This window comes from Ptychodera flava, chromosome 5, assembly GCF_041260155.1.
Source record: "Ptychodera flava strain L36383 chromosome 5, AS_Pfla_20210202, whole genome shotgun sequence".
NCBI lineage: Eukaryota > Metazoa > Hemichordata > Enteropneusta > Ptychoderidae > Ptychodera > Ptychodera flava.
The window spans coordinates 24,974,679-24,994,982 of record NC_091932.1 but is presented as its reverse complement, the minus strand read 5'-3'; the positions used below and the strand labels follow the sequence as shown (position 1 = coordinate 24,994,982).

Here is a 20,304-nt window from a genome sequence, read left to right as displayed (position 1 = left end):
AAGCGGCTCGGGATATTCTGCAAGGCGGTAGTGGGCTTAATGTGAATCTTATTGTTTCAGTATTGCTGTACTTAATAGCAAAAGCAACATTCTAGGCTATGAACGTCTTTTAGTACACATGAACATTGCGTCTTGTATTGGGCTGACTGTCGGTCTACCTCGGCTGGTAGGACCGATCGACGAACAGGCGTGAAGTGATACTGTTTCCCGCTGGTGGAAGAGCGCAGTGTTGGTAGGACTGAGGTACGCGTCAAAGACAGCCAAACATACAACCAGCCAACATACGTCATCCAGTAGACAAGTCGAGATAGTGGCTACTTTGAGTAGGCGGAAAGATTCTGACATATCGATGGGTCATTGACAACCTGAAACAAGTAGTGGATTGTCGGGGGTTGGGGTGGTTAGTACATGTATGAACAGCCAGAAAAATGCTGAAAAATTGATCAGCCTCGCGAAAGATGATAAGTAATGAAGAAAGACGCCATTTCGGGATGATCAAAAGATCACGATAGTCATAGGGTGCCCCCCCCCCCCAACAGTGACAATCTCCAAATGATACACCAATTTGGACAAAATGCTATCTCCCATGAAGAATATATAAATAACTTCTTTGATGGCATACGTTTTTTCTGAGTCAACCACACACCCTATCTTTTGCTAATCCAAAACACAAGCTATCAATACGAAGACGAGACACCTGGCAATTAACTAATATGCTGACATCAGGGCGGCGTAAGTTGATAAAATCAAATCAGGTTTATCAATAAACTTGTAAAACTGTCTGCTTTACTCTCTGCTTTGCCTATTATTGACTTGTCTACTTATAAAAGGTTCAATTCTATTCGTTTACGGCACAACTACACATTATCACATCATTCAAAGTGTAAATGAGGATTGGAAACTCTACAAAGCCTTATGACCTTGTAAGAGAACAAGGATTTTATCTGTTACACTATACTTCGACATAAGGAACCGTACTCCGAACTGGTTTGAGATGTATCGGGTTAAATAAAGCTATTTGCATGTAAGTTACTAAACATCAGGATATCGATCGATTTATCGATGTGACAATACCTGCAAAACATGACAAGATAAACACGCAATGCGGAAAAATAGATGTTTTTAAAGTAAATTAAAAACATAACGCGGCCATTGTAGTAATCCTCCACGAATACTTCAAGACCGATGCGAAACTCGGCTTTTCAAAGAAAATTTTTCGCAAGAAGTTTTGGCAGTTCATAAAAATACCCTTCGCTTGCAGGATATAAGATATCGTCACAACATGCCAATAAATAAGTCCCGCGCTGTCTTGTTTCCGTGAGTAGTTCGTCTTCAGAAGATGACATCATCTGTGTACACACATTAATCATAACGGACTTTTTTCATAATGCTGTATTGTGAGAAATAAGACAATGGATGTCAGTAGAATACTAGGAAGTTACAACATTTGCATAAAGATGAGTAACTAAGAGCGCTAATAATAGGACTCGTTCGATGAATTTTCCGTCTGCGAAAATTCCCCCTTAACCGGCGTGGACACCTTGGCTACGTCACATAATTTATTGCCATTTAGTACCTTTATATATATTCCGTTTTTTCATCCCCCAATTATCATTATCTCGTCGATTCGAAACGTCCTAAGTTGTTCAGATCTGACACTAATATGTTTTCTGATCGGAGGCATTGTCGCCTGAATCACATTTTGCTTGCCGTACTTCTGTATATTGCTGGTACTCACGCTCTGCTTCCACGATCCAAAATATCACTCCAGACAAATGGATATAAGGGAATCGTGGTGGCAATCAGTGAACACGTCCAAGAAAACGCCACGCTGATTGAGACACTGAAGGTAAAGTCATAATTTTTTTCTTTACCATTGCTGGCCTACTTGCTCCCAAGTGTTCCACCACGTAGACTAATCTCCATTTTTGGTTTTGTTGTTGTTGCTCTTGCTGTTGTTGTTTTACTGATTTTGTTTTTAAAATTCGGACTTGATTTTTCGCTATCAAAAGGCTATCAGTCATGAAATTAACGCAGAGACAGAAAATGTTAAAGCTTGAGTGCACTCCTATACTGTTGAACATTAAGCGTTTTATTTATCGATAAATTAATCGTGTTGGAATGAATGTAATATACTCACTGAAATATCTGCGAAAAACAAAGTGCGAGGGAGCGCAACATTTTTCACACAAACAAGACTACAGAGCATCATTTGATAAACACATTACAGGGGGATTGACAACAGCATTATCAAGTGCATACACTGAGGGTGTGGTCCTTCAATTCACAGTACATTTATTTAAGTAGTTTCTATTGTTACAATACAAAGGCATATTGATAACAATTACGAACAATGGCCAAATACATCAACACATTGAAGCACAATCTCTTCATTTTCAAATTTTCGCTCATTTTCCAGTGACTTCAACTTTCTCAATATTGTTATGGCGTAAATACTACTGGTTGCATGCGTATGTTTCCGTGCGAAAAAGAAAAAAACATTCCCAAACGTTGTTGAATAGTTACTAGGAAATGCTCCAAAAATGGAAATTCGTCCGTTAAACGGTTCATCCCCAAGACGAAATACGAACTTCCGTGTCCGATAAGGCACGATTCGACAAAACGTTCGTGCATGCGGAACCTTCTTGGCCTTATTAGTAGTTCCTAGTTCCTCCTATGCTTCTGTCACCGTTAATTTGTCTCATAGACTTGGTGTACTTGTTTTTGTGTCACTTTAACGTATGTGATCATCACGGCCTCGAATTTTAGAAATTTTAGTGCATTTGATTGCTGGTTTGCAATTAACATTGATCTTCAAGGGTTGGGTGGATTGTTTCAGTACAATGTAGCACAATTGAAATGACGGGTTATTTAAACACAGCAGCGCCGTGTTAAAACTGTTCTACTTGTCATCATCATAGAATATATTATTTTTAACTATCAATTATTCGATGAACATACCGTATTTAATCGAGATGTTCTTGTTGCGTTCTTATTCTAAGTGCCTGGCGTTTGATACAATACCCCCTGGAACAAGAACTTGAACTCAGTGACACAGATATTTTCATGTTGGTGAAGTCTCAATATGAGTAAATAGATTGTCACACCTTTATATCATCTTTATATCTGACTGTGCAGTTGGCGATAGTCTCAGTATGCTAGGCGATGAACTGGATGATTGCCTTGCCGAGAGTCAGTGTGGTGAAGCTGACGGCCTTAGATCAGGAAACAATGCATATTTTCTCATCATCGCAAATACTATAAAATTTTTGAAAATTGAGTCAATGACAGAAGGATTCTTGTACAAAGCTGCATTTGACTGTTCCGATACACGCTCAGAGTATGATCATGCTTTTTGGGTTTGTAGATCTGCGAAAACTTATCCAGCGTTCTAGTGTTTGTGTTCCGGATATTTTTTTCTTTCATTTATCCAAGTAGTATAACTATTTTATGTTTGTATTAAGCCTCAGGAGGAGCACAAATTATTCCAGTCAACTTATTGATTCCACTGTTTTGTTACTGCCTTCTGATTCTGTCTCAAATGTTTTGTGTATTTTTAACTGACAGCCAGGACAATGAAGTGATTATTCATTTTATAACTCTAACGTTATCATGTTGTTTGAGGCCTCTCCCCTTATTTTTTATATTTTCGTTGCAAACACAGTCCCCACATTCTTCACTTTATCACCGTCTCCACGCAATCCCTGAAGTCGCACCTGCGAAACCTAGTGATGATCGATCGTAGGATGATCGTAAATGTAGCAATAAATTAGTTTTCCTTTGTTTACGGGGGAACCGCTGCAGGGGACATACATACCTCGCTGCGAGTCAATACACAGCGGAGAGCGTTACACTAGGAAACGGTATGTTTGACAATATATCAATGTGAATAATTGTTACGATCGATCCAATAACACGGATTTTATGCCCAAAACAGTAATGGAATGTTGCACCCCCCGGGAATGCCTGTCATAACATCTAATTTTAAACCTTAACAGGAACTTTTCACGAACGCCTCGGATCTCTTACACCGTGCCACACACCAGCGAGCCTATTTCGAGGAAATCACCATACTGCTGCCGAAGACATGGAGTTCCAACATTCCGAGCGTACCAGCCACATCGGAGATATTCGACACCGCCAACTTTATCGTCACGCGGCACGAGCACGTCGGCAGAGAATCGCCGTACACGAACCAATTCGGCTCGTGCGGGGATGAAGCCGAGTATGCACATTTGACAGATAAATTTATTCTGGACACCGAATGGACGCGTTACAAATACGGAGATCCAGGTAGGATTCGAGCCAAATATTGACTCTACTTGGTATACAGCTGCAAAGATTCAGAAGGAAAATCGAGACACAGTAGACACACTTTTTGAAACAATCTAAAATTATACCTTAATTCTAAACACAATCTCGCAAAACTCTTTTCTACTCATAAGGGTTTCGGCGTCTTTCAGGGCGTTCCAGTGTTGCCACATTATCAATCTGATCAGTCGCAACATAGACCAGCCGACCTTTAAATCTGGCAAGAGTGTCGATTCGATTTATAACAGTACTCTAGTGTGAAAAGTGCCTTTGTTTGTTACCCGCAGGTAAAGTCATCGTGCATGAGTGGGGACACCTACGATGGGGACTCTTCGACGAGTACGCTAGAAACGATGAGGAACGGTTCTACTTGGACGAGAACAGGCGTGTGCAAGCAACGCGGTGTTCGGAGTACGTGACCGGCGAGGAATACGATTACAGGACAGGTCATCGCTGTAACCTGTACCCAGAACGAGGCCAGCTGCCGGGTAGTGATTGTCGTTTCTATCCAGCCCTTGACAACAGCCTGGCAACCGGGTCTTACATGTCCATGAGTTACTTGGAGTCGGTAATTAAGCAAACTTCAGTACCCTTTCTCTCCTACTACCTGACTGACTGGCTGACCGACTGACAGTTACTTACTTCAGTATTAGATCACATAACATGAAACGGCTCTGTGTGTACATCCATTCTCTGTCCTTTGCTCTAAATGTCCTCTAAACATCGATTAAACAGATCGATAAGTCATATATTGCATATTGTAATACTCAAACCTCTACATACTGGACAGATAATACCTTCGATAGCCATACATTAGGTGACGGACTGTTCTAAGGTAATCATACACATTTCAATATGAACTGAGCAATTTACAATATTCTCGCTGATGACGAAGAATTCTTTGCCATTAAGGACATAACTTGAACATACACGTTATGGACTGTAATTTGTCTGTTTATCCAATATCATTGAGTACTTTCCTTTTTACTGACTCTGACTGGAGACTCACCCAATCACTCGTTCACCCACTCATTAATTCAATCACTTACTTAATACCTGCTACTCGTTAACTCTTACTTACTTACTAACTTACTTACTGACTCATTCAATAATTACTTACTTACTTACATGTTTACTTACTTATTTACTTACTCAGTCACTTACTTATTCACTCACATGCTTACTCACTTACTTACTTACTTATTTATACTTACTTATTTACATGTTTACTTACTTACTTACTTACTTACTTACTTACTTACTTACTTACTTACTTACTTACTTACTTACTTAATACTTACTTACTTAATACTTACTTACCCAAGTCTAAAAAACAATAAATAAAGTCTCCGAACAAAGTTACACCGATTTTTGACAACAGCTTTAAATATTTTCTTTAATCTTGTTTCCGCCGTAGGTAGTTGACTTCTGTCACAGTGACATCCAAGGTGATCCAAGGTCATTTCATAATCCAAGGGCACCCAGTCAGCAGAACATACAGTGTTCATACAGGAGTGCTTGGGATGTGATGCTGGAATCAGAAGACTTCAAAAATGGCGACAACCAACCCCGACACGTGACCGACACGGCACCGACATTTCTTGTCGTCAAATCAGCTCCGCTGCGCATAGTGTTACTGCTGGATGTCTCAGGAAGCATGAGTACCGTAAGTTCCTAACGCTGTGATGCATTACTCAAATGCATAACGCAATAGGAGAGAGACGTAATTAAGGTAGAATGCGCCTCGGGGACAGATAGTTGGACTCTTAAACATTTACAATTCTTTTCTGGTCTACCACTTATGGGAACTCATTTTAAAGCTCTTGGAATAAGAACATTTTTACCGCCTTAGTTTTTCAAAATCCAACAGCTTTTAAGTTTTCCCCTTAGAGTTAACACAGAAACGGTGGCCATTTTGAATTTCAAATATCGGTTAATATCAGGTCATTTGTTTCTGTAGTACCAAACTTTGCACGGTGACCCCGATTTGTATGGTTGAGAGTGTCATTTAGGGAAGTTTGAGCAAACGTTAAAGTCTTTCGTCTTCGAGGTGCGTACCACCTTAAGCGAAGCGGGACAAAATAGTCGTAACATGCAACTGAAGCTGTGCAAAATGTTGTAAAACTTGAGAAGAGGAAGTTTGCTTTAATAGAAAATATCTTCATTAGTAACTACTTCAGAAGCATCGAAATTTCTGAAAGACAAATTTAATTTCATGAACACTATGTAAGAAAACGAGAAAATCCAAAATGCATTATGATTCCACAGACTACATGTACATGTTAAGTCTGTTTTCCTGCATTTTAGTGTGATAATTCTGTTTCGTAACGATGAGTAACCTAATGACAGTAACTGATTATGACAACTTGCAACAAACTTTCTTGAAGTTCAAGGTAGACGCGCCTCGGGGACAGATAGTCGGACTCTCAAATTTCTAAAATTCTTTTCTGGTCTACCACTTGCTGGGGGGCCCATTTTAAAGCTGTTGGAGAAAAAGAACTTCACCGCTTTAGTTTTTCGAAAACGAAAAATTTAATCCTCCCCCGTAGAGTTAACACAGGAATGGCGGTACGGTGACGCCTGATTTTTATTGTTGAGTTGGTAAGAGAATGGTTGACAGTTTCATTCAGGAAAGTTTTAGCAAAAGTTTAAGTCTTTCATTTTCAAGACGCATTCCACCTTAACGACTCAGGTTTCTTTCAAATGGCACATCATTTGTGCTTTCTTCTTGAAATCTAGAATAACCGCCTCGGCATAATGAATCAAGTTACCAGCAAGTATATACGAGCTACTGTCCCAGATGGTAACTTCGTCGCTATTGTCGAGTTCAGCTCATCCGCCAGAACTCTGGTAGGGCTGACAGAACTACAAACGACACAAGATCGTGACCTCCTCGCAAACAGCCTGCCGACCTATGCCAGTGGGGGCACCTGCATCGGGTGTGGCCTCATAAGGTCAACAGAGGTAAACATTATCATCTTCGTCATCCTTTCGTAACCTTTCATTCTGATAAGACAAAAAACAGTCTAATTTGGCTATGTTCTCTCCTTCGTTGCATGCAAAGATACAATTTTGCGAGCACTTGATGTGCGTAAGCTTGAATTCAGTATTTGACTGCAGCGCGTGCGCATGTGGTAGTCAAATTTTTAAAACAAACAAGGTCATTAAATCTGAAATGATACAATGTTATAACATGCAGGTATAGTAAAACTGACCTTTCGCTAGTCTTACTGTAAAGCATGTTACTCTCTTCAAGTAGTGGTGGTCTTTGCAAGTAAAAAACACTGTTCAAAGACTGGCAGGTCCTCGAAGCATGGCTTAGGCAAAGAAATCGAAATTGACATGTTCAACTTATGTCGATCACACAACTCTCCATCAAAGTGGAGCCTGATTGGTCATCGGTTTCATTTTCTTCCTGGTGCAGGTTTTAGAAAGTGGTGGACAGAATGCAAGTGGGGGCATCATTATCTTGATAACTGATGGTGCCGAGAATTCGAGTCCCCCGAATATCGAATCCGAAAAGCCAACGCTGATCAGTAAGGGGATCCTGGTTGACACAGTTGCCTTCAGTGCAGCCGCCGATGCAAAACTGATGGCGTTGTCCGAAGACACCGGGGGTCTAGCATTCTATCACGCAGAAACCAGCGACTCTACCGGTCTGAATGACGCCCTGACGGCCACCATATCCTTGAGACTCGGTGCAAGTTCCGATGTTCCCATCGAGGTACATTATATTTAGCTGACCAATATACCAGTGTCAATGACACCAATGAATTTCTTTTCGTTGGAATTCCTTGATCTAGCAATGCGTCAGTAATTCACATGTTGAATTTTGTTTAGCGAACTTAAGTGTTCCCAGGCCGTAAATCTCGTTTTTTGTTTTGCATAAAAAACCGCAGCATTAGGGTGAAAGATAGTTTCTAGACGGCAAAATTACTACAAAACTTTACAATAATGACTGCAAAGTCAAAAATGGAACATTTAATAGTGTTACTGAGACAATAATGAAGGTAAGGCGTAAGGGTACGTTGTGTGCCTGATAAAATCCACATCAGAAGTTACTAGACCTGATGTCATTACTACATTTTATTGTAAGGCTGCGAAATTAAACATTATAGTTATTTTTTCTTCCAGTTGCACAGTTCAAAACAGATATTGCCCTTCAACGGCTCCGTTTTAATCGACGAAACAATCGGCAAAGACTTGAAGTTCTTCTTTCTGTGGTCAACGTCACTGGTTTCTGTTGAAGTCAAGCGGCCGAATGGCAGCGTCATTGACGGTAGCTCGCCAGAATACCGGCGAGACGATGCAAAGAAAACCATCTCTGTCGAGATTATCGGTGATGCTGAGGTAAGCTTTTATACTACCTGTATAATTTTCAAATAAGACTCAGAAGGTCAAGTTTGATCTTTACAACCCGGACAATTGAGTTACTGAAGATCATCACGTGCTATGCAAATTGCGGCTTTCCCAAACAGTATATGCTTTGTTAGTCAGTCGTTTCACCAAGTCGAAAACATCACTGCAAAGGATATTTGATTGCGAGTAAATCAACTATCTATATATTTGTCCACTTACCCAGCCTGGAAAGTGGTTGTATGACGTCAGGGGTACTCCACAGGCAGTTGAGGTATCCATACAATCCACTGCCGTTGACAACGCTCAGCCTGTACGCGTCACGACCTCTCTCAGTAATTCCTACGTCACAGAAGAGCCCGCCGCGGTCAGCATCTATGCTCAGGTTGTCCAGGGATACACACCTATACTTGACGCAGTTGTCGTAGCAACGATCGAAAGGCCGCGTACGCACCCACCTGTAGAGGTAAATCTCCTCGACAATGGAGCAGGTATGGTCTTCATTGACGTACAAAAATTAGTCTGTGACCTTTGCTATCTTGTGTAAGAGTGTGTTTGTGTGTACATGTATGTGTGTTTTCTCAAGAATTAGTATACGGTAGCCCTATCTGTGCAATTTATATTTTAAAAAATCAAGAATTAATATTATCATTTTTCATGGACGCGGATATTTGTCCGCACGAAATAGTTTGTTTAAGTGGAGCTGGAAAGATATAAAGTTATGCTTGTTGATGTTTTTGGAGGCAACTAACTTAAAAGGAGAAACAGAATACCTTTCAATAATATTGCATAATGAGTTCGGTCAATCTGCATTGAGTGGCAATTTACAGTGCAGGTAAGATTTCCCAAGATAAGTTTGGCATATTAAGTGTAAAACGTACATTTAATCAATAAATACACACAAATCATTTCATTATCAGGAACTGACGTCACCCCAAATGACGGGGTCTACTCTGGTGTTTTCATGGATTTCGTGACAGCGACGTGTCCGCATTGTCGGTACAACATCAAAATTTCGGCAAGTGGCAGCGGTCACAAACCTGCTTCAACAATGTACAGCAGTGTCTTACCTATCTTGCGACGTGAGTAGAATCTAATATATTTCGTTTTCGCAGAAAGTGTCAGACAATTTTCGGTACCATACCCACCTAATGTGGGTCATAAAAATCTCAGACGCTCGACCATAGTTTCAATATGGCGGATTTCTACAGGTAAAACACATAAGATGACATGGCAGAAGCAAAGTAAAGATTAGGTTCGACTTGAATTTGATACAAGAAATGCCTAAAAAGATGAAAAGATGGGTGAATGAACTAGTTTCACGAACATAGCACTGTGCCATAACGGCGATAACATTTGTGTTAAAAGTATTTTATGACATCACTATCTCAAACTCTTGCTGCGGTGAGAAGTCATCTTTTTACCCACAATTCATTTCGATGCTATGAAGTTCGCCCGCCCCCAACCCATCAGCACAAGACAAAAGCCATTTAAGGTGGCGAAAATCATTACCTTCCAATCAGTCGAAATAATTGAATGTGAATCATTATCTAAGCAAACGGTGTGGTCACTCTCACCAAAATGTCACTGCATATACGAATTACACCAGCCGTCCAAACACATCCCCATACCTGTTGTCAATGATTCAAAGCATAACTCTGTGACCATAAGCTTACATTTGTTTAATCAAGCATTGGTGGTCGCATAGAGAACGAGTTTGACAAAGTCAAGGAGAACGTGCGCAGAAGAGTCACTGAGAGCAGTCAAATATCACTTTCAATTGCTCGTATCTAGATAGTTGTCTTCTCGCTCAATGAAATCAACGTTCTAGCTCTTTTCTACATAGTCACTTTGAACTTCGATCTGCCCATGTCACAAATTATTGTTGTTGAAAGTTTTTGCACAAAATTCAAATTACCGCTTACACAGTCCATTTAAAGATTATTTTGTAATGACTTTCTATTTTCTTTAATCAACTTTCCCGTATATTTTAATATTTCGTTCAGTGACTCCAGTTGACCGCACAACCAACTACACTGATCTGGTCGGACAGTTCAATCGGGTCGTGTCTGGTGGCGTCATTCAAGCACCGCTGACGATTTCTCCGGGCGACAATCTGCCACCATCTCGAATTAAAGATCTCAGAGTGGTTGGTATATCATATGATAATCAGACAATATCTCTTGCTTGGACGTCACCTGGCAATGACCTTGACAGAGGAACAGGTAAACATCACACATTTTCTTTCTTTTTCTCCCACTGACAGACCAACACACTGACACCCTCTATACCTATCAAACTACATAGAAATCGATCAACCTATCCATCCATCCGTCCGTCCGTCCGTCCGTCCGTCCGTCTGTCTGTCTGTCTGTCTGTCTGTCTGTCTGTCTATCTATCTATCTATCTATCTATCTATCTATCTATCTATCTATCAGGATTGCTATCTGGATTGCTATCTTGCTAGCGAGCTAGCTATCCTGTCCATTTTTGCAATTTGTTTTTATTAGTCTGTCGATATTCATCGACAAATTATCATACGCCACCTTTCTATCTGATTCTTTTTGTGTTTGCTTAAATCTGGGATCTCAGCATAGAGGGCACAACAATACGAAATACATGTAACAGGCCGACGGACGAGTGTGCGGGCGGATAGACAGAGACAGACAGACAGATAGACAGACAGATATTTGGCTAGATAGAAAGAATCAATTAATCAATAAATCAATCGGTTAACCTGATAAGAAATCAATGACTCAATGCATGGCCTTACAATAGAGGATTCTCTGCATACTCAAATATTACGAAGAGCAATGCTGTTTTACAACAAACATCTCGTTCTTTCTCACAATAGCCGACTGGTATGACTTGCGTCACGATAGGAACTTCAGTGTTATTTCACAGAATTTTACAATCGGTGAACAAGTAACGAACCAGAACATCACACAAGGAAACCTTATGGCACCAAAGCCTTTCGGGTCAGATGAACAGGTCACGGTGCAAATGCCGAGAGTGAACGACAACGTGACCTATTACTTCTGCATCAGGGCGATGGATGCCGCCGGAAACGAGGGTTCGCCTTCCAACGTCGTTTCTGCAGCAATCGTGCAGAGTTACCTCGATGCCCCGACGCAAATAATGACGACTGATTTCACCACTGTGACCAGCAGTTTCGCGACTCATACGACTAGTGTTCCTAAACCGACAAGCAGCCAGGCAGCATCTACTGATCCCACAAGCGTTCCTTCTACTACCAACTCTAGGATAGGTACGACTCATTCTACTAGTTTCTCTACTGTGACCAGCAGAGGGGCAGCATCTACTGATCTAACTAGTGTCCCTACTCCTACCAACATTAGGGTAGACACGACTCATCCTACAAGTTCCCCTACTTTGAGAAGCAGAGGGACAACATCTACTGAACCGACTAGTGTCCCTACTCCTACCAACGTTAGGGTACAAACGACCCATCCTACTACATTCCCTACTGTGACCAGCAGAGGGACCGTATCCACTGATCTAACTATTCACCATACTTCAACCAATGGAGGGAGGGAGTCGACTTATCCGACGACGATTCCTCCCGTGAGCGATGGGGGAACAGAATTGACTGATCCGCCGTCAAACTCACCCATTCACTATAAATTGGTGATGGTTTTAATATCAATCGCCGCACTTGCTGTTACTGTTTGTGCCTGCATGGTCGCGGTAGCTCTGATAGGGCTATGTAAATCACGATCGAACAAAGTGACAGTTGTCAAAGAGCTTACCGTACATGGAAATCATGATATAGAAGCGGCGACTACTAGAGTTCATCCACAGGGAAACAAAGTGGCACCGTTGCCGAACGATATCGATATTACGTCCATCTAGGAAAACAGTGATTACGCATACAGGTCGTATACATACATACATACATACATACATACATACATACATACATACATACAACCACGTGTGTATTTCAATTTGTCATTGTATCCACTCACTGTAAATATCCCTGCATGTTTGTTGTGCAAATACACACTGTTTGTGAACCGTGTGATAGAGTTATAGACGATATTTTAAGTATAAAGCGTGTTTTTTGACAATATCAACTTATCCACGTTTACATGTTTGTAATGCCTGACATGATTTTTCTTACTGGTTATTTAAAGTTTAAGATATTTTACCAGTTCAGCGCAAATTTTGAAACTGCAACTACTTATGAGTGAGTTCCTCCAATTTTACCACTACATTTTAGTTTTCGTTTACATCCGCTAATTAATGTTACCTTGCAGAGATGTCAATTTTCGAAAGCGCTTGAGTGTTTTAGGAAGTAGGTGGCACTCAGCACGTAATGTGATATGATACTATTACCTATCACGTGACCATCCAAACCTATCTCGTGTGTGTAGATAGTATATTCCAGCGATGTTAGATACCTATGTTGACGCATCTACTTTACGATAAATGTATTAATTCTATGACTCAATATTGCTCTACTGTTTAATTACATCATCTGTACTCAGGAAAGTTGATAAATATCAGAGATGAAAGAGCTTGTACATTGGGTAATGTGAGTTTTAAACCAATCTTAACATTCGACATTCTCAAATTTTGTTATTGCTTTGAGGTACTGAGTAATTCCAACGATGAGCACTTTTAAATATTGTCTTTTCATATGCTCGAATAAAATTTTGCACACAATAATCATTGCTCTAATATTGCAACTGATGTATTTAGCACAAAGTCAATTTGACAGACTTGATAGTAATACTTTACACATACTTGGCTATGTTCATTTAACCAGTAAGCGTGCACGATACCAAATGGCAGACTTCGGCATAATAAGAGGAATAGGAATCTACGGACTCAAAATATAAACACACTGTTTGAATATTGAATATTGACAGTTTACGTGCAAACGAATCGGCGAAGAAGACAAATATAAGCTTTCAATGATACCTAACACAAATATTTTAGGCTGCTGTCTTTAAACTAGAGGCATTCACTAACAAATTATGCGATATCCCTCGGATGAAAGCAAAACCTTTTGCTGTGTAATCTGCTGCGTTTTGCTTAAAATCGCAGCAAAACTTGAAATGCTGAATGAAATCGTGAAAACGAGTCAAAATCCATCAGGTGAACATTTTCAGCCTCGGCAAACTTACTACATGTACGGCAACTTTATTTGATGCCCTCACTTTCTTTATTGTGTTGACCTTACGCGGATCAGTTCATCGCGAAAATACGACAGTCATTTTTCTCCACTGGTCTAATTCACTCATGTTTTTCGGTAACCTTTATGAATGAACTTTGTAGAAACCTTCACCAACGGACTTTGTAATTTGCAATTCCATTTTGCGCTGTGCTATATGTAGTCTATGCAATTTACCACGCTGCCTATTTTTATAAAACGCCAGGTCATTTTCTGACGTTTATTGCGGGTAGGTATGTTAATAAAATTTATTTACTGGTCTGTGTGACTCACACCGACATGTTTACTTTGGCTGCAGAGACTTCCACGATGTTTGTGTTTTTGTTCAATGAAAAGGACGATGCCTGTAAATCTACCTGATTGTATTTGTTTTTCTTTCTTTATTTCTTTGACAAATGCCTGCCAGCCTACTCTCTAAAATGCGTTGAAATAATATTTATGATTTAGTAATGTTTCATGACTTTTAGTCCAGATTTTATTTCAGTTATCAACAACATCGAGACAAAGTTTCAGTGAATAATAGTGGTGGATATTAAATACTTCTCACGCACACTGCATTAAAGATTGGCCATTACGTCATGTTATTGGTAGTAGCACAAGAAATTGTTGGGGTTATTACCTCAAAAATGGTCGATAATTATGTCCACAGTAACATTTAACGTTGTTCTAAATAATTGTGAAGTAGCGTTTCTTTCGGCATATCAAGTAATTTTTTTAGTGTACGGATCTCGTTTTGTTTCAAACCAAGATCGGGGAGAGGCTGTGAGATGTCAGAATCGAAAGCGAATTACTCATAAAATTGATCACAATTGTGAGTAAATATATTGCATTGTGGTTTTGCTGCGATTGAAAATGGATGATAGATGCGTATAAGATGTGAGTTATTTAATGACACCTGCCAGTAGAGTTCTTGGAATGAGAATCATGCAATGTTACGAAAATAAAATAAGAAAATCACAATAAAATAAGTCTCTTTGACAGGTTTCTTGTACACTGTTATTTGGCGATAAAAGCTGCGAAACAGCAAAAAAATGCTAATTTTCATTCTCAGCTGACCACCCCTAAATGGATTTCATGTTGTAGTTTCTAATTCTTAAGTTTAAGCACAATCAACGCTGGCTCTCAACCATGAAAACGTAATAACCATGGCTATACTTGCAGTGACATCTTCCTTTTCTGACCCGATCTGATGAAAGAATCATTAAAGAGGAAGTGAAACATACACAAACACGTGACCATGAACCAGCCTGTCTTGGTTCGTTTCCGTACACCGTGACAGAGGCGGGTGTGTCATTGCCATCCAGACAAACGAACATATTATTATCAAATTTGTAGCGAATGTGAAAAAGTAGTCGAAAGAAATATTTTGTTTCCTTGTACCTTTTACACCTTCCACGGCGGACTCGAATCTGTGAATCTCTCTTGTGTACTCCATACAGAAACTCCGCAAGGAATGTTCAGTATTAGCCAGTAGCTACATTTGATATTATCAGAAAGCATATGAACATTGATTGACTTTCATTCTCAAAAATCGTGTTGATTTTGTTTTGCATTGAACGGTATTTCAAATCATGTGTTAGTCGACAATGACTGGGTACAATAGCCGCAGGGACAATGAATTGCACATGTACGGGTAACGGCCTAATGTAAACACATTAAAGTAATAAATATCACGACAAAGAAAAGTTAACGGTATTCCTTGGGGTCTTCCGTTGTCAATTTGAAATAATCTAAATGTTTTACTAGCTTCTAGAGAACCACCTGAGAAGTATGTTAGCGCATCCTTTATTGTCCTCTTGATCCTACTGTCATCTTGCACTAAAATTATGGGGTGTTAAAATGTCACCCACACTGGAGAAGCTGTTCCGGTATTTGTGATACAAGTACACACTGAATCTGACAGCAATGTAGTCACTGAGGATATGACTGACGTCATGTGAAATACTGATCACTCTGGTCTGACGTTTGTGCAGTTTAAAAGACACAAACTTTCCCCAACAGAACTTGAAACCTCTATTTCCAAATGTTCCCCGAAATGGACGCCCTTCCAAAGAACGATCCGAAGACGAGGCAGTATCGTCCTGCTCAGCAACTGACCACTCAACAAATGGTTCAAGTATGCGGAACCGTCTTGTCCCAGTTTCTGGCGCGTAGTTCCTCCTCCTGTTCTTTCTTCACACAATCCATTGCGTTGATGCTTTCTTTATTGACCTTTTTCTGTTCTTATTCGTATGCAATGCACAGATTCCATCCCTTATTTTATGGAAGTAAAGGTGAGTGGAATTTCCGCTCACTGATTTTATACTTAGACTGATGTGAAAAGGATTAGCAGAACACAGGCCGTTGGGACTATTTTCCTTACTGCTATCTGAAATATATTGTTTTGAACTTATTTATTATTCTATAAATGTGTGCAAAGCTATCTTCCCGTCTGTGTTCTCCTTGTGGCTGTAGAGCAATACTTATAGGTTTAACTGATATTGGCGCCTTTGTAAAGTAGCTGTCTTTATTGTGTACGTGATGAACGATATTTTCTCATTCTTCATTTAGTCCACGTATCCGTGGTACCGGTGATCTTACGTATAAATCTCCGCAGCCAGTATTATTCGATCGAAACGGGGTTGTCAGGTTAACACAAAAGGCATCATTCATTATCGATTCATTTTTTTGACTACGCCAAAAGGGGCACGCAATCCTTGTAGAGGGTCAGTATGTACCAATGGCGGGTCGTTACACTAAGATAAATAGTGATCACAGTCGACTGAGTGACATCTGAGTTCTTGCTACAAACCCAGAGCATACTGTTTTAATATTCACTTACACATTTCAAACAGTGACTGTCGGGATTTTCAAACCGTCGCCTCAAAACTCTGACAACGGGTGACCAACCTGTGAGTTTTTAATATTGAGGAAATCGCCTTATTGCTGCCAAAACACAGAATTCCAACATTTCAAGCGTCAGAGATGTGCGAAAACACTTAAATGTCGTAGTAACCCAGGCCTAGGACGTCGAGAGGGACGCCGTACACACGAAGGTAGACGAAAGCCGAATGTACACAGTCGTTGATACATTCTTTAAGTTTCCTGGCAACCTGAATCGGACTCTGTAGAAATATAGACTTGAGATTGGTTTAGTCTAAACACTGATGAGAGTTAAAGAGCTCACATGCTTATAGAGGTGGTTACAGAATTGTTCCTCGGGAGTGAATATGTTCTTTTCTCCCTTTTCAAGTTTTATTTCCAGGAGAGAATGTATCGGCTGTTAAATGTCTGCTCTCCCTTTACTCATCAACTCAATTTCAATCCGTGATTACGTGAGCACACTCTGCTATTATCCGCAAACAAACATCGCTAGACAAGCCTAAGGTGTTGACGTCTCCAAGTTAAAAAAAAAAATAAAGGAGGGTTGACTGCTTGTATTGGGTAACCGTCTAAGAAACACACCAGCTTGAAAGGGTATAATCACTTCCAAAGTACTGATGTCATGAAGTATGTTAATTACAGACAAGCGAACTGGATAGCAATTATGGCTAAACATTCGTTGAATGACCGTTAAGTTGCTAATCCTTCTTTTATAATTTGATAATTCTAAATTCTGACAAAACGTTTAACGGTACGTACCCCGTCCGCGTTATTCTGCTTGTCAAGCTATTTGACGATTTGCGTGAGTGCGCCACCAACGACCCTCGACGTTTTCCTCTTGACGAAAATGTACCCGTCCGTGCAGCTGTGTTCAAAGTACAGCATCGGCAAGGAATACGACAACAGGACGGGTCGACGATCATGTAACCGGTTTCCTACGTGAACGGTTACGGCGCAGTAATTGTTGTTATTCTCGTAGTCTTGACAACAGGCATGGTAACGCGGTCTGCAATAGCACGGGGTCAGTATTTATGATCAATGGACAACTATCTTGATCGTGTAGTGAGCATTGGGTTTACATATGCACTGCCACTCCACTGCACTTTGCTCCAATATTTATTCTAACATCAATCAACGTATTATTAATCTGTTATTACATAGTTACATGTTTGGGTACACAAATATCAACATGCTGAACAAAGAACCATTTGTAAGTCTTGCCAAAGGCTCTAAACTGAACGCTCTTTGACAATCCGGCATATTCTACCCTGAACCAACTAGATGTAAAATGTTTCATCGTCAGTGAATACACCTTTTAAGAGAATAAGTGAGAGAGTTAATACAAGAATACAAATCCTAGTTCCTATATACTTATTAAGTTACTTACTCTCTCATACTTAAAAACAAACTCACTAACTCACTTACTGACTCACTCGCTGATAACACAACCTCTCACTCTGTCACAGAAGCACGGGGTTAATTTATTTACATACCTGATGAAGCGAAGTGGATGAACCGCCGCTTCCACGTCCGTCGCATGTTTTGGGGCGAACTGGTGTCGTCTTTGACGTCTGCTTATTCCGGCATCACGGTCGCAGGCACACCTGTACGAGAGACGCAATGTTCCACTGAACGGCCCTGGGGTTAAGAAGTGACTGACGGGTCACCTTTGATGTCGCTGTGTATGGCAGATACCAGCGACCCGCAACGGAGACAGAAACAAGCAAACGATGATATTCTTTTAAGGCAGAATACACCTCGGGGACAGATATTCGGACTCTCAAACTTTTACAATTCGTTTCTGATATACCACTTTTTAGTTCATTCTAAAGCTCTTGGTGTAAGAAAACTTTTCACCGGCTTAGTTTTTCGCAATGGAAATTTTGTTTTTCTCAATACAGTTAACGGAGGGATGGCGGCCATTTTGAATTCTAAATATTGGTAAATCTGGGGTTATTTGTTTCTCTAGTACCAAATTTTGCACGGTGACCCCCGATTTTTATTCTAAATTTTGAAAGAGAACGGTTGAAAGATTCCCTGAGGACTGTCTTAGCAAAGTTTAAGTCTTTCGCTTTCGAGGCGAATACTACCTTAAAGCTGGTGACAGACAATTGACAAAAATCATAATGGCCAGTCTCTCTCTCTCTCTCTCTCTCTCTCTCTCTCTCTCTCTCTCTCTCTCTCTCTCTCTCTCTCTCTCTCTCTCTCTCTCTCTCCTGAATTTTCCTCTAGCCTCGGTCTGGGACCATGTACTGGGTCCGAACGCTATACTCTAACTAGTTTTGATTGATAGAATATATTCTGATATGAAAATGCTTTCAACACGCTTGTTTACGGTAGAATATGTTTGCCAGAGAGCGTTCTGCTGTCTTTAGCAAGACTGACAAAGAAATCAGTTGTTCGGCATTTTTACATTTTGGCACCTAAATATCGATTTTTCCCATTCACTCGTCTACGAAATCGATTTTTATTGGGATAGGATCAAAGTACAGCAGAAATTAAAAGAAAATGTTGCCTTGTATGGAAGTGCCCAATTTGTGTATAATCATCGAGCCACGGTCCCGCTCCACGACCGTGACTCAGCCATGGACGACGATATAAATTTTCATAAGAGGAAAAGAAGTTACACAATATTTACTCTAGTGATAGCTCGAAACGTATTTTTCCTAGTATTGGACGTTGTCTCGTATATGTGGCACCGACGGCAATACAGCAAACGTTGGTTCAAAGCGTGATCATTAAAAATAGGCTTGCGGTACTTCGAAATTACCAGTCAAGGTTGTGAGATGTAGTTTTCAACTTTTACAAGCACTTCTACTATAGAAGAATATTTTTGTGTTGAAATGTATAGATTGACAGTATTTAGACATAGTCTCATCGGTGTCCTAATGATGTTTGTATAGTGTAAAATTGTTTTCTAGTCTATAGATTTATCCGTCAAATGTACTATATTTTGCTTCCTTCAAGCACGGGCCGCATTGGTTCCTGTACGGCATCTCTCTTCTGCCAAGGTCCTGACAGCTGTAAACCACATTTGTGGCGACAAGTATCTCCGAGTCGGAGGTGGCTGCATCACTTGGAATGTGGGCACTCTGTGTCTTCTACAACTAGATCATTGAAGGTGGTGATTTCCTAGACGTTTCCACAATAATAGTATTGCCTCTTCATATTTTACATCTCATTCAAATTGCCTATTACCCCACACAGAGACGGTACGCAGGTTAAGGTAACTCAACGCTGCAGGACAAATACGTCAAGTTAGCTCTTATCGCAGGCCTGAAGCAAAATGCGACATTTTTTTGTAGAAATTGAATTGTTTTGCCTCAAATAGCATTTTAAGAATTGGCGTCCACTCACTTTTGCAAAAACTTTTCTTGTGCTATTAATTCTGTTCGTGTCATCCATTTTTACAGTCTCTTTGTTGTTTTAGCGAGTTTAGATTTTTCTTCAATTTGACGTGTTTTGATGACATTTTCGAGGTTTTGTTATTGAGGATCGTGACTTGTCGTGTATATACACACACTGATGTGCCAGATCATGTCTACAGTCGTTATGTCAAAGAACAAATAATCACG

At 40.2% G+C, this 20,304-nt stretch overlaps 1 protein-coding gene across 1 annotated transcript; it reads left to right on the top strand.

The window, feature by feature from the left end:
* Positions 1-1,663: 1,663 nt before the first annotated feature.
* Positions 1,664-12,540, top strand: LOC139133597 (calcium-activated chloride channel regulator 4-like). The gene is made up of 11 exons (XM_070700335.1): positions 1,664-1,849; positions 3,999-4,293; positions 4,599-4,879; positions 5,729-5,977; positions 7,051-7,275; positions 7,736-8,035; positions 8,446-8,661; positions 8,894-9,158; positions 9,588-9,749; positions 10,674-10,892; positions 11,522-12,540. The coding sequence occupies exons 1-11, from the start codon at positions 1,664-1,666 to the stop codon at positions 12,538-12,540; spliced, it is 3,417 nt and encodes a 1,138-aa protein (XP_070556436.1).
* Positions 12,541-20,304: the final 7,764 nt, after the last annotated feature.

Excerpts from the sequence above, each read along its gene's own strand:
- LOC139133597 (XM_070700335.1), top strand. The coding sequence starts at position 1,664 with ATGTTTTCTGATCGGAGGCATTGTCGCCTGAATCACATTTTGCTTGCC. Across the intron at positions 8,036-8,445 it reads GTTCCGATGTTCCCATCGAG|TTGCACAGTTCAAAACAGAT; the intron begins GTACATTATATT and ends TTTTTCTTCCAG. Across the intron at positions 8,662-8,893 it reads AGATTATCGGTGATGCTGAG|CCTGGAAAGTGGTTGTATGA; the intron begins GTAAGCTTTTAT and ends CCACTTACCCAG.